Genomic DNA, 17,152 nt, shown 5'->3' with positions numbered 1-17,152 from the left:
CATTTCATTATCGGACAGAACACAGCAGCTAAAACAACGTGGGGACAAAACCGACCTCGGGCGCCATCTTGAATGTGATACTGAAACCTCGCTTTCAGTTACGCGGGCAGAGACCTGGAGCGAGTTAGACGGTTAAAAGAAGCAAAATGCTATATCTAGCCAAATTCTAACAAAATATATTTTGAAGTCAGCTAAATAAACTTTTTAGGGAGTTTTCTTATTCTATAACTGAGACCTATATTCCGTGCGAGTATTTATTTTATGTGTCATAACGCAAGCAGCCCGTTTATCGCTGTACGTTTGCAAGGAACGCCTGGTCGATTTCTCATTATCTTGGCGAAAATGTCGGAAAAGGAGAGAAAATGCTATGAGGGCAAGAAGGTTGTAGTAACAGGCGGTGCTGGCTACTTTGGATCTCGCTTAGGATACGCATTGTCAGAAAAGGGAGCTGAAGTCACCCTTTTCGACATCAGAGAGCCAAGACACTCAAAAGGATTGACATTTGTAAAGGTCAGTGTTTTTTTGCCCGTTTGTTTCGCGCGGTTGATTATGTAACGCTAATGTATCAAGTGCCTCTACAGGGAGATGTAAGCAATAAGGAACACGTCAGGGCTGTTGTTAAAGGAGCGGATTATGTGTTTCATTCAGCATCATATGGAATGTCGGGCCGAGAGCAGGTAAATATTCTCGCACAGGAAGCCGTTGCATTGCCAAAATTACTAGAAGCAAGCGTTGCCGTGTGTTTTGAGGGAAGAGAAAGTTTTTGTCCACTAAAGAATGTGGTGAGGACAAAAAAGGGGGAGGGGGACATGTAACCGGGGGGGGGGGGGGGCTGCAAGGGGTGCTTTTAACCCCCCTCCCCACAATGGAGGAAAGTCCACTTCCATTAAGCAATATACATGCTTTGTAGACAAAACTATAAAGCATAAGCAAAATATATAAAAAAGCATTCTCGATCACTCTAGTTTGTTGAAAATTCCAAAGTGAAACACCAAACGTAAAACGTGGAAATACTACAATGTCATACATGGATATTTTTCGCAGCTCAACAAGGAACTCATAGAAAAGGTCAATATACAGGGAACACAGAACATAATAGAAGGTAAACAGTAGTGTGTTCAGGTGGTTGTCAGGCAAAAGGTTGTAGTGGGCCCGTTAATGTGCCATATTAGGGAATTCAAAATCCCATGTCTCCTTTGGGAACACATAGTCAATCCTCTGCCTAAACAAGCACAAAGTGCGTCATCTCTTAAAAAATGCATCAAACATATTACAAAGTCATGATTTAATTGTTGCATTATAAACCATTTGACTTCACACAGCAAGGGAATTGATTGGTCATGGTGGAATGATTGACTATGCACTATTTCCAGACGAAAAATGAATTTCAATTCTTGGCGGTCACACAACAACAAACTCATCTTTAATTAAAATCCTTAATGAATAAGCCACCTTTTGGGACTGAGGAAAACAGGCTTTTTGCATAACCCACATAAAAAGTAAAGATGAGAAATATTCTGGATCATACAAAACATTTGTTTTTGTTTAAAAAAGGATTTGAATCATTCACTCATATTCATTCATTTTTTAACATATTTATTTATCTTTCATTTTCACCCCTAAGGCCCTTGACAGATTTTGTCTCCAGGCAGTAGATAGGAATACATAATGGTCTTCATTGCTCTCTTGAAACTTTTTTGCAGCTTGTATACAACTTAGTGTGGCACATCTAGTTTATACCAGCACATACAATGTGATATTTGGCAGCAATGAGATTCATGAAGGGGATGAGGCCTTACCTTACCTGCCTTTAGATGAGGTAACTTATCAGAAAACATATCCCACCTCAGTGGTAAAACATTTGAAGTGATTGTTTTTTTTCCTTTTTTGTTACCTTTTTAGTCTCCTGTGCATAGCTGTTCTTTGTGTCGTTCATGCAACGTTCCCAATCAGAGCATTGCGTGGCAGACACAAAGAACAGCTGGAGGCTACAACTATCACCAATGTGCTAAATTCTCAACGTCTTTGAATTGCTCTAACTAAGCTCTTGGTCAATATCAATTGAAGAAACTTCCAGTATCCTCCTATATTTTTCTCTGTCAGCACACAGATCATTATTCAAAAACAAAGTCAATATCAGAACAGAATGTCTTGAAGGCTAACAAGACTAATTTGCCAAGTAAGTCAGGGAGATGTCAGGCCTGTACCCAGGGGGTGGGGTCGAAGGTCCACTTCGGTTCTCAATAGACATGCTATTTGTAGACATAGATCAATCTAGTATGTAGTCAAATCTGACAATAAACGTCCCGTGGAGATACTGCAAAGGCATAAAAAAATCATTTGTTTTTTTGTGGGTGGTCAGATTTTTATCAGAGAACTCCCTTCACCCGCCCTCCCCCCCCCCACCACACACACACACACCCCAGAAAAATGAGGTCCATTCTTTTCAGATTTCGAACCCCCCCCCCCCCCCCCCCCCCCCCCCCCCCCCCGCCAAGAAAAATTCTGGGTACGGGCCTGGATGTATTACTTGATGTTATCAGTATTATCAGGGGTTGATATTTGTATTATAATTATGGACTTATTAAAAGTGTTTGAAAGTGTCATAATATCAGCATTTTTAGAATAAATTTAGTTTGTTGGCTACTTAGAATTTCTATGATATTATGTAACTTAATTATTGAAGGTGGTGATTATCTAAGAACTTGCGCATTGAGGCCAGCTGGGATTTATGGAGAAGGAGAAGAAAGGCATTTACCCAGGATTGTAGTAAGAAATTTCTTTTTATATATGTACACAATGTCATTTGTTTCTTGCTATTGTAGCCAAGGTTTAAAACTTGGCTCTGAATTCATGGTCTCAGGAATTCCAATAGAAAAGACCCAAAGACCTCTCCATAAAGATGTTTAAAAGTAATTTATGGTTTCCAGGCCAATAGCCAGGAGAGAGTTTGGGCAAACTACTTCACTTACTGGAAGGTTTGCTAGAAAATAAAAGAAAATGTCCAAAGGATCACTTGGAACAAGAATGAGATACCTTAAGAGAAAATGTTGCCTAAATGGGTAAATGGAAACTCTGGCTATGGCACCTAGAGAAAGTGTACTTGTTTTTTTTATCTAGAATTACATTGAGAAAGGCCTGTTCTCCTTCACGTATGGCAGAGGAGAAAGCAAAGTGGACTTTGTACATGTGGATAACCTTGTTCTGGCCCATGTGGGAGCAGGAAGTGCCCTTACTGGAAAGGCACCTCTTGCTGTGAGTGACAACGCTATGGATGATGCATTTGATCATATTTAAGAAAACAATGTTTCAGCAAATACCAAAAGTATCAGATTTATAAAATAAAGGGTTTGTGGTAGTCATACTTGATAAGTATGAATCCCCAGAGAATGAAGCAAGATTTTCCATGGTCCATGGTATCAAAATGCCGTTTAACATGCCCATTAACATTTCTGGTCAAATAAAAAAAAAGCAGTTTGAGACTCAGTTTACAGCATTTTGTTTGTTTGTTTACTTTTGGGGGAGGGGTGGGTAATTAATTTTTGTCCCTCCCGCTAAATGAGGTATTTTAAAAGAAACCTTTTTTCAGAGATTTTTTCAGCACACATTTGGATATTTTTTCTCCTTCTCGTTCTTCAGTCAGCTGGCTACAAACTTTGCCATCTTGTTTACAATTTTAAGGCCTGACCTTGATTTCATGCGCCACATATTAACCACAACTCTATGCGACATGCATGTGAAACCGAGATAAACAAACTTTGCCATCTTCTTTACAATTTTGACGCCTGACCTCGGTTTCACATGCACATTGCAAAGAATTATGTGAAGATGTAGGGAAGGTAAATATTAGTCTGCTAGCCAATACTCTTTTTTAAGTACAAATGTGTTTGCTTATACATCCCCAGTGTGTCTTGGCTTCATGTGTTTTTGAAAACAAAACATATCCTAATAATTTCTTTTCTATAATTCCAAATGAGAGCCAGCTTGGGTGTGGTGAGACAACTGCCTCAAAAATATCTAAATTTTGGTTTGCCTAGTCCAACAGTCCTTCAAAATTCATGATATATCTGGCCAATCTCATGTTCAATTATGATATTTTTCAAAGCTCCCAACAAAAGACTGGCACTCAGAACCAGCACCAGCTAAACAAGTATGTTCTTTGTTAGGCTGGGGAAGCATACTTTATTTCAGATGGGCGTCCCATAAACAACTTTGAGTTCTTCAAGCCTTTGGTATGTACAGTATGTAAGAAATAGTATCCCTAGCGTATTTATTTTTGTACAAATTTTTATTGTATTAAATTTGCATCATATGAAAATAGAAATACTGAGAACATTGTAAACTGCCTAGCTATAGTTTAAAATGGTCCCCCACCCACCCCAGTGAAGGACAATAGCGGCCAGATTGTTGTTATTGCTTTGAGTTCACAAACGATTCTGGCTCTGCTTATTCCACAGGTAGCCCAGGCAATGGTTGCTTGTCGTAGCTCGGAATTCGGCTGTTCTGAAATCGGTCGAGTAAAGCCTTTTTTTGTGTGTGTGAAATGTTGTCAATAAAATTGCCTTAGAACTTAGAACATGCCTTGTTTTATTACATGCGAATTTGACAACAACAAGGCATGTTCTAAGTTCTAAGGCAATTTTATTGACAACATTTCACACAAAAAAAAAACGCTTTACTCGACCGATCTCAGAACAGCCGAATTCCGAGCTACGACAAGCAACCATTGCCTGGGCTACCTGTGCTTATTCAATTTTTAAGACACTTTTTACTTACATACCCTTAGCCTTGGCAGGAATAAAAACTGTTCAGGAATGAATGAAATATTTTTTAGCATCTGGATTTTGACCATTCCTGAGGGTACTGTAGCTCCAGAGAAGGGTGTGGTATGATGGTTAATTATCAATAATGACCTTAATATTGTGATAGGTTGAAGGACTTGGCTATAAGTACCCCACCCTGAGGCTACCATTTGTACTTGTATATGTCTTAGGTTAGTATTTCTTTTTTGCTTTTTATTGTATGGAGTTATTCAGAATTAATCTGAGATGTCTTATCTGTTGTTTTGTCTCAATAGCATATCTCACAGAGATAATTCACTCTGTAGTTGGCAGATACATTTACAACTTCCAGCCCCTCCTAACAAGAACTGAGGTAATACACAATATGCACTGCTTGACTGAGGAGGAGTAGGTTTCACACTTAGGCATAAAGATATCGACATGATGATGGGGTGGGGGTATAAAGATGACATAGACATGATTGTATGGTAGGTATAAGGATGACATAGACAGGATGATGGTTTGGGGGGTATAGATGACATAGAAAGGATAGAGCCCAAAATTTAATACTCAGTACTATATTAAAAAGGCATCAAGCATGCCAAAGTCTAAAAACTTTTTTACTTAGCAACTTACTTCTTGAAAAAAATACCTCCGACCCCTCTTGAGTTATATCTTCTGTATTTGTGATCTTTATTCCAGGTACACAAAACCGGCGTAACCCATTACTTCTCAATAGCTAAGGCAAGATCACATTTCCAGTACACCCCAAAGGTCCATGATCTATCAGGAGTTGTTAAGCACTTCCGTGAACAAGGGCGGGGCAGGAGACTACGAAAGGCTGGCTCCGGGCTGTGGTACCATGTGGTCAATGTTATTATTGGACTGTTTTTTGCAAGTTTATTGTTTTCATTCTTGCCGACAATAGAAACTATACCAGTATTTGGATTCCCAAGTACGGTAATATGAGGAATAACAGTTGGCTCATTATCTAAAATATGATAATATTTTTTTAACGTTGTCCCAGGTTATGATTCCAGGGAAGGGGGAGGGGGGGGGGGGCTGGGTTTGATTCTTGTCATGACAGGAAGGAAATGACACTGGTTACATGATCCATGAATTAATCCTGAATCTATATGATTACAATGTTGTTAGTTACATGGAATTGAATAACATTTTATTTTACTGGGCACTAAGAACCCAGTTTTTGAGCAGCAAACCTGTCAAAATAAGCACAGAAACGGTTATAGTCACACGCGGAAGCAATAAAAAAAAATAATGCACCTATCAATGTTAAGCTGGTAGGGGGGTGTGCGGATTAGACATTTTCGTGAGTTTGTCAGTTAAATTCCCTACCCTTGGGACAAATATGGGGGCAAATCTTGAGAAATATCCTTGCCCCAGGCTATATTATTTGGACCAAATATCCCTTGTCAAGGGAGTATGGCAGAAGAAATAGAGATAACATGAACTATACAACAAGCAATTTCTTTTTATGGATGCGCAGAAAAGTGTAAAACACTGAAACATCAAGTCTTTAAACATTCTCACATCCAAGAATAACAAATAAAGAAGCAATGGAGCATCTGCAGCGTGCACCAACGAAAACATGCCAGTCTGTGGGTCACATGAAAGGGCACTAGATCAAAAGATCCCTACCCCGGGAAATGATTAGTTCAATAAACCTTTCCCACGGGATAAATATGGACATTTAAATCCCTGCCTAGGGGCCATTTTTAACTGTTCAAACCCCAACCCCTTGCTACACCTCCCCCCCCCCCCCCCCCCCACAAGCTTAACATTGATAGGTGTATAACATCTTCCATTGAAAACAAGCCCTTTTTGACAAACTTTCTGGATGAGTTGCTACTTATTGTTATTTTGTCACCAAAAGTCAGATTGTGTGCTGAGTTGGGTCATGCATTTACCAAATGACATGACGAAAAAACATAACATGACCCTTCAAATAAGCCTATATCACATCTAATAAGGAGGAAAATTTCTTTGAGAGCTAAGGGAGTGATAGCTACAAAAAATCAAATGCGGCTTTTTTTTAATTTATGTGACTTTTTGTAAAGTGTCATTGAAATTTGAGCTTTTCGTCCCTGAGCCCATACATAGCGCAAGGATGATCAAGGAAAAAATATCTAAAAGTCCTAAAACTCGGTAAGTGCATTTCGGTTATGATCCAATTGTTTATTTTTCTGTACTTGATACATAACTTCAACTGACTGACAACTATATCACAAGTGTGCAAGTTTCTTTCAAATAACCCATACAACTTACACAATTGTTTTGCAGCTAAAATGCCGTTCACATTTCAGACAATAGGAGCGAGTACCCAGTAATATTTTTATCTTCTTAACATAATCCTACATTTGCCTATCATTTAACATTTGAATTTTTTTCCTCTATAAACCATTCTTGCTCAGAGTGAATCTAAAATAACACCATACCTGTTTTCCCTGGTAGAACATATTTATTTGCAGCAAATAAATTGTCTTTTTTTTACCTTGCCTAAACACTAGCTATAACAAGGCTAAAGGTTTGGAAATAATTCTCATTATCATGGCTATTGAAAGATTTAACTCAACACCTACAGTGTTCTTACTCAATAGGTAAAATATGTATTTTACTGACACTAGATGATTCGATTCCCCTATGCACTTAATTTGCTACAAGTTCAGTCGAGTTCACATACATTTGGTAAAATTGATGGTTATTGAACAGCTGATTATGTATACTTTTTTTTTTACTTAAAGGGGTATTATCACTTTTCACTAATTTTTATTGAACCTATCTGCTTCACAGGGACAACTATGTAGCCATTAAATAAACTAAGATAAAATGGAATAAGTTAAAACAAACAACGGAACGTTTTTGTATTTACAGTCAAAGCTCTTCTTTAGCAGTAACTTGCCTTCAGGCATTGCTGTTTTACAGAAAAAGGGATGTATCATGTCGTAGTTGCCACTTAATTGTGCAAGCGAGAGGAGGGATAGGGCTGAAATATCTTATAACAGGGCCATGTCACAGCATTCCAGAAAAAAAAAAGTATGCAAATGAGAGGGCTGGCACGGGCTTTTCAGCCTATTATTAGATGCAAAGAAGTGATGACAATCCCCTGGCACAGGGTACTGTATGCAGCACTGAAGCAAAGTCGAATGCATTTCACTATCAGGGGCGGATCCAGGATTTTAAAATAGGGGGTGGATAATGGCCGTATCGGCAGCCTGTAACGGATCCAGTAGTTCTTGGTAGGTCACATAGATCTAACAGTACTTCAAGCTGAATTGAATTTGTCGCATAAGCTCAAGCAGGCGATGGCACATGGACAGTACCTTCTTCGCAGTTTCTTCAAAGTGAATTTTCAATTTTTTTTGCTCAAAAAGGGGGTGGATATCCACCCAACCCACCTCCCCTGTAACCGCCCCTGACTATTTTCTCAAAAGGTGTTATGACCAGCAAGAAAATGAAAGGTTAAGGCTCTCTTTGATCACTTAAGCAAAGGTATTAAACTCTACACACTACAACAACTGGAAACAAATATACATGTCTAATGAGAGAAGGGATTATGACCCAATAAACCACCCAGCACACTTTTATATTAAAATGATATGTATCCTAAATCTAAGCTGACTGTCTTGTCCATAGATTCGAAACCCTTGATACTGATACAGGATGGTAATTAAATACAATATACACCTGGCTGCTAAGATTCTGCAGGGACATTCACTCAACCCATGTTTTCACAACAGCCTCTTGTTACCACCCTACACAACCAGCGACACAAAGCTGTTGTACTGTTGGATATTCCTCTTGAGGATGTCAATACACGGCCCAAGTACACGTTCAAAGCGCTGCCGGTCTAGTTTGACGCACTTGAGGGTGCCGCGGGCCTGTACTGTGGCAGCTCGAGGTCGGTTAAGTACCAGTGCAATTTCACCTGGAGATAAGAAAACAATGGGTATAAATATGCAAAGAATAAGGCAATTTCACTTGAAAGGTTGGGAAAACAAAGGTTATGTTATAAACCCTTCTTATGAAAATGCTGTACTGTAAGTTCCTGTAATCTGTTTTATCCCTTTGTTTGTCTAAACTTTTTAAACAAGAGAGCATAGAAGTTTATCTATTCTGTCTATTAACTTCAACCTTATTTGCTGAAGGGGTAGAGGTACAAGTACCTTCCCTTAGAGCCAAGATTACATGTGAGCAGCTAATAAAATGTTTTAAACTGCCCTTCAATGTAATTTACCAAAGAGTGAGTAACTGGTACCTAGATGAATGAATTAATCAATTAAGTGGTTTTGCAAAAACAACTTGTAGAAGCTTTTTGTGACCAAGAAGAAAAAGACAACCTATGAGCTAAACATTGCAGCAGTACTATCATGGACCCAGCTCTACTCGCTACCTGAAAATTATGAACATGTCATAAATAGTAATGGTATTATTTACCAAAGTAGTCTGAAGGGCCCAGTCTGCTGACTTCTATAAAGTCCTCGTTGGCTGAGCGTCTCTGGAGAACCACAGCTGTACCCTTGGGTATAAGAAGTAGTGTTGAGATTTATCTATTATAGGCATCTTAGGTATTCTACTTAGAAAAAGTCACTTTATATTTTATATAAAATAATATTAACAAGAGCAAAGATTTTATTTAAATGAGTGCAGCACATAATAGGTATAAAAGCTAATAAACATGTGGCCCTCACCACAATACAAGGCCTTAAAAATGAACACTGGGAAGTAATTATTTCTCCCCAAATCATCATTCTGATTCAGGTGAGAATTTACCTCCACAATAATAAAGAATTCATCGCCATGCTCTCCTTGTACCACCACATCGTCACCGTCCTGGAACTGTGTTGGCTCCAGAGCATCAGCCACTGTCAGTCTCTCCCACTTGTCCAGGGACTCCAGGATGCTGACCTTTTCCAGGAACTGTTCGTACATGCGCCTCTTTCTGATCTGGCTACCCATCAAGATCCGTCTGTAGGTTACTCGGTCGATAGCCCACAGCTTCACATCAGTCTTTGCCTTGATAGTCGCAGCTCTTGGGGTGCCATAGATCAGGGCAAGTTCTCCAAAGCTCCCTCCCTCCCCAATGGTAGAGACCAAACCCACATTGTTGACAAAAACCTTAAGGATAGAAACAAAGTTTTACTGTTGAATCCGTTGTATCGCGACACCGCATATTCAAAACATCGATTTGTTTTTGCTTTTGGGATTTTCGGTTCTGCCAGTCAAATTATTCTAAGCCAATCAGATTCTTGCCATCTCTCGCCTAGTGCAGTTGCCTGGCTTTCTGTCGCGACACTGTCTGGTTTTCGTCCAGAGGATAGCCAGGGAAGTGCACAAAGCAAGACTCTGATTGGCTCAGAATGGTTTTACTGACGGAACAGAAAACCAAAACAAATCATGTTTTGAAAATGCGGGTCGCAATACAACGGATTTGACAGTAAACACCAGTTTTAGTCTAGTGCCCAATGCAATCAGGGCCAACATTGCTGGCCCAGCAATTGCCCTGTTGGTACTCCATGTAAGGAGATGTCTTTTGTCTTGTGGTTAGCTGAGCTGGGTGGTGCCTGCAATTCTAGCAGATTGCAGTGCTGTTTGCAAAGGGCATACATGAATGCACACTATAGCTCTGCAATACTTTCCCCTTTTACGCCTCTCCCACACAAGTCATCAGTCACGACTTGATTTCGTAGAGTGTGGAATTTCACATTCCATTAATTTGTTACCAGGCCAGTAGCCAGAATTTTCAATGCGAGGTGGTTGCAAAGAAAATTGACTCTCACTTATCTATATAGAGAACATCTTTTTTACCAGGCATTTTTTAACTGGCAATAGCCCCCTGATAAACACACTGGCTCAGCCTGTTACAGATTGCAAAGGCCAAAGATGGCCGGCCATGGCAAAATCAACACAGATTTTAAGGGGGGTGGGGCTGTTTACATTTTGAACATTTTCTCTCATTTGAGCAGGGACCCCTTACTTAGTTAAGTGGGTGTGTTCATCTGAATCCCCAGACCTCCCCAGTGGCTACATAGGCTTCTTCTTATATTACTGCATGTATTCCACATGATCTCACATGAAGGTAGGCTATATAGGCTTCTTCTCATATTACTGCATGTATTCCACATGATCTCACATCAAGGTAGGCTATATAGGCTTCTTCTCATGTTACTGCATGTATTCCACATGATCTCACATCAAGGTAGGCTGACAGATGTGTTACAATGTACTTTAGATTTCAGTTACAGTTATGGACCAAAAAGAAGGAAAGGATTTTAAAAGAAAACAACATACTGTTTTCCATATTCTAATATAACCCTTGAAATAATAGTATATGAATCAAAAGTTAAAATGTGAGACATCAAATTTGCTTACTGATAGCGGAAACCTTCACATTTATATCGATACTAATAAACAAAACATGCTTAAATAAAATGTGATCTAGAAAATTGGAAAAGTAACAGATTTTGGCTCTCAAATTAACCAAGCTCGCCTCAGAGCAAAGCTATAAATTTCCGTACACATTAGACTTGAAGCCATTTCGAATTCCCCATGACATTTTTTTTATCATATGGCTTTTACTTACATCGACTTCGCCACTGTCGACAATGTAAAAATTGTCTCCCTCGTCGCCTAAAGAAGAGAGAAAACTTGATAGTTTATTTAAAAGTAGCAACCGGGTGCATCAGAATTGCCTGACGGTACACGGAGTGTCACATGTGTTTTGTGTTCAATGTGCTGTTGTGTACAAAAGATGTTTGGGGAATTTCATATCTCATTTACTGTAATCACAAAAAAACTAGTTGTGTTCTCAATAAGAGCATGTGTTATCAAGTTGATTAGTGTGAGGTTGGGATGTATATTTCTGTACTGACCTTGTTTTATAATAATTTCACCCGCTCCGTGTTTCACAAGGGACATAGCATCGAAAATATCGCTGCCGAAAACAAAACAGTAAAAAATGTGTTTACGAAACCGAAGAGGGTAAGACCAAAGAAAATCATAGGAAACGAAATCAAAGTAATTTCAGCTTTGTAATAATGTAATTTTACCTTCGTTCGTTCTCGTCCAGATGCGAGAACAATATATTTTTGGTGATTGCTTTTGAGAGAGCAGCCATTGTTTTGTAGTCCTTCGGCACGACCTTGATAAAAGCGAGAGAAAAATAATAACCGAGTTATAATTCGTTGTTTTGAAGCAACAGGAACGAAGGAAATTTGTACCTTTTTCACGTATGATGTTGCTTCATCTTCTGTGATCGGTGCTGCGCTAACAGCTCCTCGTCTTTGTCGCTGGAAAGGTTTGGAAGGAGGTGGATGTTCCTCAACCTCGGCTCGTTGTTCTGGTTCAGCCTCCAAGCGAGCAGTCTCCTCTTTCTTTTCTTCATGGCCCTAAAATACGAAAAATCGCCGGTACAAATCAATAGAATACAGACTAAGGCGGCTACAGGATACGATAAAAAGGAGAACAGCGGTCACGGGGCGTGAAATTCATGCAAAAATGCAATCAAATCTCTTCAAACTCAACCAGAGCCATTCTATCCCTGGAGCAAATAACAGCCGCTAAAAACTCACCTTTTCTAACTTTTCGAAATACTCCCGGAAGAATTTGTATGGATTTTCGGGTTTTGAGATACATAGTTGAACGATACAATCCTTCAAAACTCCCTGAATGTTGTGTTTTTCGACATAAATCTCGCATTGTCGGAGGGCCTCTGCATCTCCATCTTGTCGCTTCGTGGACGCCATTTTGATGTGAAGGAAGAAGCGAAGACAGTCAGTGACGTCACGGCACGCCAGACCAATATCAACCCTCGTGACATCACAATGACGTCAAACGACAACTTATAGTCCAAATATAAGGCCAGAAGCGAGCAAATCTTGGTTTTATACATATATCTGCCTTAATCTTTCCATTTACGTACTTAGCGTTCCCAAGCTATCCCTTAAAAAAGGAACATTACAATTAAAATATATATAATATTCTTTTTTCTTTCTTCGCTATGTTTTACTCGATTTTTATCCGACACTCCGTAATTTATTTGCCTTTTTTCGAATCTCTGTTTATTCATGAAGGTTTAAAAAGCTAAGAATATTCACCATCTACCCACGCATCTCACAAGAATCGCAATTTGTTGAATAGAAATGAAAGATATTTGTCAGGCATGACGTCAATGGCGTGTATTTATAGCACGTATAGAGAATGAAATGCTCAAAAGACAATACACTGTTTTCAATCACCTGCCTTTTAAGCTTGAACAAAATACAAAAATACAATAAAAGAAGTGGTACTTCTATATCCAAGTTAAGCTTCCTGAAATGCACGAACGACTTAAGAATACATTTTTTATGACGCTCATATTCTCATGTATAATGTTTTCCTGTCTTTATGTCTTCTTCTATCGGATACAATGATTTGAACGATAACGCTTCTAAAGCGGAAGACAAGTTGTTTACATCTTCGGCAAAATATAGAACCATAAAAAAGCTAGCAAAGGCCTTCGAGGAAGTATATTTGAATATACTTTGGTAAATTTGACGACACCATTTTCAAAAGTACTCTGGTAAAATAATGTCTACACGTTTTTCTTTTTTACTATAAAAACGGCATTGAATATTTTTAAACCGACCTTTTATCATTCTTAATCACAGACAAGTTCATTGTTGAAGATTTTGTCTGTTTGTGGCGGAAGCATAATACAAGAACAAGGTCGTATATACCTCAAAACATTAAAAAAAAATTCAGCACCGTTTTCCTTGTTTAAGAAACAATAAAAAAAATATCTCTTAAGATTTAAATCACAATATGAAAATAGGTCTTATTCTATTTTTTTTCTATTTTATCACTGCTTCCTTTCGTTTATTCGTGTCGTCTAAAAAGGAGAACGTGACTCCGCATATTTTACTGGAAGTGACGTTATAGAGCACCTGCAAGCCTGTTCATACTGTACGTTTCTATACTTGTATGTGCTGCGTATTTTTAATTTTCTTCCAGCCCACCATATATCACGAAGCACATTTTGTAATGCCAGATAATTATTGATAAATCCCTCCCACGGGCCACGGGGGTTATTGGAAATTCCGGAGTTTAGTGGTAGGGGTCTGGGTCCTATTTTCCAGAAGGTGAAAACACCGGCGCCGGCGAGAAACAAAACAACGTACTTTTATTTTTCTCCACTTTTTGAAAAAAAAATCCCCTGATACTCAGGCTAGGTGATGAAAATCGGGGTGACATTCAATTAAAATTGAACGAGGGTCGACTAGTCTTTATTCGAGGGTCTCAAATATTAGTCCACCCTTTCTGTATGTAGAAATCTAGCATAACACAGAAAAATTTAAAATCACGCATGGATGTATTAATATTATTTATAACACATGAGAAATACAAGAAATGTGTATGAGACTTCAGGCAATTGATTATGATTCACGAGCGATTTTGAAATACAATACAAAACAAATTATATGCTATAGGAAGAGAAAAATGCTTCGAAAAGTTCTGTAATTCAGATTTAAAACATTCTTAACTGTTATTGTATTTAGTCCTCTATGTAAGTTACCACAATGCCCACAAGGGGCAGGCTCCAAATATGTGACAAAGAGGTAAACAATAAACCTGTGACGTGATTTCTAAAATGCTTTTAATCAGATAACTATAGAACCTTATTCACCAGTGGCCCACCACAATATTTAAGGGCTATCCTTTGAAGGATCTGATAACAACACATTATGTCAGGATCTGAATGACTCTCTTGATCCGTGTCCTATCTGCAGCATCATCACCACCTGTAAAAAAAAAACATGAAAGAAAAAAGAAACTTTGAATGGCTCTGTTTGCAGCTGTGACACTGATTAAAGAATCAAATCAAGTCAAATAAAAGGCCATTTTATTTTAATATGTGTTTGTAGAGGAACAGAAGTGTGAAACCCATCCTCAGGGACCCAGGGTGATGCGAAGACGAAAGCAGGAGTGCATGCTTCTGGTCTCCACGTTGCCCTGGGTCCCGAGGAAGTGTGAAACCTGGAGAAGGAAAAACTTTGGAAAATATAGCTAGAATAAAAGACCCTTATAACACCTTTGGAAATAAAATCTCTTAGTTGATAAGGTCAGGCACATGCACCCCCCCTTGACGGCCAAAAAGTGGGTCATTTTTTATTGAGGAATCTTTAAATACTATGCTTTTTCCATTTGATACCTATGGCCGCGCACCCCCCGCAGCTAATCATGAGTACGTGCATGAAAGAGTTATGTTATCATCATCAAGAAAACATTTTGAAGTATCACCAACCTGTTTCTAGATCCACAAGCTTCTCTGCTCTCTCTATAGTAGTCTGTCTAGAAAATCCTTGCAAACCACCAAGGTATTCCAGCAAAACATCAAAATCATCTTCTGGGACCTGTTAAATTGGACAACAGTGAAATATAATAGTGAAAGGGCTTCCAAAACAAATTTAAAAGAGAATACTAATCTTCAAAAAGCTGTTTACATTGTGGCATCGGGTTTTGGCCATCACCTGCTTACCTCAGGTAACCTTAAATGCAGTTTGGGTAATAATCAGACAATATTTATTGGATCAACACCTAACTTAAGGACGGTGACAACTTACCTTTGATGGATCATACATGTGTTTTAACAACCAGACTTGTCTGACTTTCTTAAAAGACCACTGTTTGCGGTTAGAATTCCACATTTTCAAATAAGATAGAGCAGCCATCCCTGCATTAGGCTCTTCTCCTTTATTCTCAACACTTGTCTCCTCTTTTACTTTGACCAGTCTCTTTTTTTCATTCTTTCCTTTCTTTAGTTCATCATTTTTCAGCTCAGTTGTAGCATTCTCATTGCCTGTTTCATCAGAAGCACAATCTGAATTTTCATCTTGTTCAAATTGAAGTCTCTTTTCTTCCATGTCATTCTGAAGAGCATTGATTTCTGCACCTAGCTCATCTTGGGCCTCATTGATATCCTTTAATTTCCTCTTCTGCCTTTTAGCTTCTTTAAGAATCTTTTTCTCTGAGCATTTCAATAAACTTGTTCCAGTTTCTGCTATAATATCTTTACTCTGTTCAATATATCCTTCACTGCTATCTTTACTCTTTTTCCTTTTCTTCTTTTTTTCTTTAGATGGAAGATGTTCCTCATCCTCACTATCTTTGCAGCTTTTTTTCTTAATAGAACTCTCATTGTCAGTCTCATTGGTTTTCTTTTCTTTTTTCTTCTTTCTCTTTTTATTTTTGGGTTTACATCCACTCTCCTGTTTTGTGGTATTCTCATCAAAATTTTGTTTTATGTCCACTTCTTGTTCACTACTACTCCTCTTTGGTTCCTCACTGACTACAGCTTCTTTATCACCATCATCATCATGTCCCCTTTTTTTCTTTGACTTATTTTTAACTTGTCCGTGAATCTCATCGTCATCTCTGCCGCAATCTTTATCCTCTCGTTTTCCCCCCTTCTTTTTTAATTTCTTTTCTTGTTTTCTAATATCTTTATCTTTATCATCACTTTCACTATCCTGATCCTCACATCTCCTTTTCCTACTCTTCTTTAAGTTATTTTCTTTCTTTTTACTTTCTAAATCATCATCATTAGATACCTCATTTCCACATCTTTTGTTTTCACCCTTCTTTGATTTTTTTAGTTGTTTTCTATCTACATCTTCTATGCTACCATTTTCATTACCTTGACAAACTCTTTTCTCAGTCTTCTTTGATTTCTTTTTCTGTTTCCCTCTATCGACATCTTCATCACACAAACCATCATCTCTATTAGTTTCTTCAATTCTCTCTCTCTTGTTCTCCTTCATTTCCTCTCCTTGGTTAACATTGTGGGTAAGTTCTTGTTCACCACTGGAATCTCGTTGACCCTTCTTATGTTTTCGTTTCTCTTTCTTTTTTTCCTTCATTACTCGTTCCTTCCCGTCAAGCATGCTACACGTGGTATTTGATTTGCCCGTCGACTCAACATCTTCTTCCTTATAACGTTTCGTTTTCCCAGGATCTTTCCCTTTACCCATTTGTTACACTAAATAATAACAAAAACACCTACAAGACTCGTGGGAACAGACGAAACTGCTTCAAAAATTTCAGAAGATGAAGGCAAAATTCGCTTCAAAAGAATCAAAAATTTTATTTAGATTTTCCTGAGAACCTTGTTCCCGAGTCTTACTCTAAAGAAACACACAGGTACCCCGTTTCGACGATTTCGATATTAGAAAAGAAAGAAAACACTTCCCTTTTTATTCTGTTTGTTTTAAATAATTCCACAAAATATTGGATTCTTTCTATCGAAAATGTTTGAAAAAAGATTTACACATTTCTCAGAAAAAAAATAATAAAAAATCAAGATTCAGGGCTCAGTT

The 17,152-nt window shown here is 38.3% G+C and overlaps 3 protein-coding genes across 3 annotated transcripts; 1 reads left to right on the top strand and 2 right to left on the bottom strand.

Annotated features, from left to right (window-relative positions):
• Positions 1-247: 247 nt before the first annotated feature.
• LOC5520676 (short-chain dehydrogenase/reductase family 42E member 1) lies at positions 248-7,648 on the top strand. Its single transcript, XM_032365705.2, has 11 exons — positions 248-510; positions 582-677; positions 1,045-1,102; positions 1,704-1,819; positions 2,104-2,179; positions 2,687-2,769; positions 3,121-3,255; positions 4,167-4,232; positions 4,930-4,993; positions 5,078-5,154; positions 5,484-7,648. The coding sequence occupies exons 1-11, from the start codon at positions 262-264 to the stop codon at positions 5,748-5,750; spliced, it is 1,287 nt and encodes a 428-aa protein (XP_032221596.2). The 5' UTR covers positions 248-261; the 3' UTR covers positions 5,751-7,648.
• Positions 6,957-12,577, bottom strand: LOC5520589 (cAMP-dependent protein kinase type I-alpha regulatory subunit). The gene is made up of 8 exons (XM_032365706.2): positions 12,371-12,577; positions 12,020-12,187; positions 11,849-11,940; positions 11,672-11,733; positions 11,383-11,429; positions 9,573-9,917; positions 9,237-9,318; positions 6,957-8,727 (listed from the first exon to the last, which is right to left on the bottom strand). The coding sequence occupies exons 1-8, from the start codon at positions 12,542-12,544 to the stop codon at positions 8,555-8,557; spliced, it is 1,143 nt and encodes a 380-aa protein (XP_032221597.1). The 5' UTR covers positions 12,545-12,577; the 3' UTR covers positions 6,957-8,554.
• Positions 12,578-14,129: 1,552 nt separating this feature from the next.
• Positions 14,130-16,984, bottom strand: LOC5520590 (DEAD-box ATP-dependent RNA helicase 42). Its single transcript, XM_001640453.3, has 3 exons — positions 15,401-16,984; positions 15,082-15,190; positions 14,130-14,578 (listed from the first exon to the last, which is right to left on the bottom strand). Exons 1-3 carry the CDS (start codon positions 16,805-16,807, stop codon positions 14,520-14,522), a joined length of 1,575 nt encoding a protein of 524 aa, XP_001640503.2. The 5' UTR covers positions 16,808-16,984; the 3' UTR covers positions 14,130-14,519.
• Positions 16,985-17,152: the final 168 nt, after the last annotated feature.

Source organism: Nematostella vectensis, chromosome 12, assembly GCF_932526225.1.
Source record: "Nematostella vectensis chromosome 12, jaNemVect1.1, whole genome shotgun sequence".
NCBI lineage: Eukaryota > Metazoa > Cnidaria > Anthozoa > Actiniaria > Edwardsiidae > Nematostella > Nematostella vectensis.
The sequence above is the reverse complement of the archived record's forward strand: the minus strand, read 5'-3'. Positions and strand labels throughout refer to the sequence as shown.

What these genes read in the sequence shown, in the direction of transcription:
- LOC5520676 (XM_032365705.2), top strand. Translation starts at nt 262, where the DNA reads ATGTGTCATAACGCAAGCAGCCCGTTTATCGCTGTACGTTTGCAAGGA. An exon ending in AACACAGAACATAATAGAAG is followed by an intron (nt 1,103 to 1,703) that starts GTAAACAGTAGT and finishes ACTTTTTTGCAG; the next exon opens with CTTGTATACAACTTAGTGTG. An exon ending in CTGGAAAGGCACCTCTTGCT is followed by an intron (nt 3,256 to 4,166) that starts GTGAGTGACAAC and finishes GTTCTTTGTTAG; the next exon opens with GCTGGGGAAGCATACTTTAT.
- LOC5520589 (XM_032365706.2), bottom strand. Translation starts at nt 12,544, where the DNA reads ATGGCGTCCACGAAGCGACAAGATGGAGATGCAGAGGCCCTCCGACAA. An exon ending in CTGGACGAGAACGAACGAAG is followed by an intron (nt 11,734 to 11,848) that starts GTAAAATTACAT and finishes TGTTTTCGGCAG; the next exon opens with CGATATTTTCGATGCTATGT. An exon ending in TGAAATTATTATAAAACAAG is followed by an intron (nt 11,430 to 11,671) that starts GTCAGTACAGAA and finishes TCTCTTCTTTAG; the next exon opens with GCGACGAGGGAGACAATTTT.
- LOC5520590 (XM_001640453.3), bottom strand. Translation starts at nt 16,807, where the DNA reads ATGGGTAAAGGGAAAGATCCTGGGAAAACGAAACGTTATAAGGAAGAA. An exon ending in ACATGTATGATCCATCAAAG is followed by an intron (nt 15,191 to 15,400) that starts GTAAGTTGTCAC and finishes CCAATTTAACAG; the next exon opens with GTCCCAGAAGATGATTTTGA. An exon ending in GCTTGTGGATCTAGAAACAG is followed by an intron (nt 14,579 to 15,081) that starts GTTGGTGATACT and finishes TTTTTTTTACAG; the next exon opens with GTGGTGATGATGCTGCAGAT.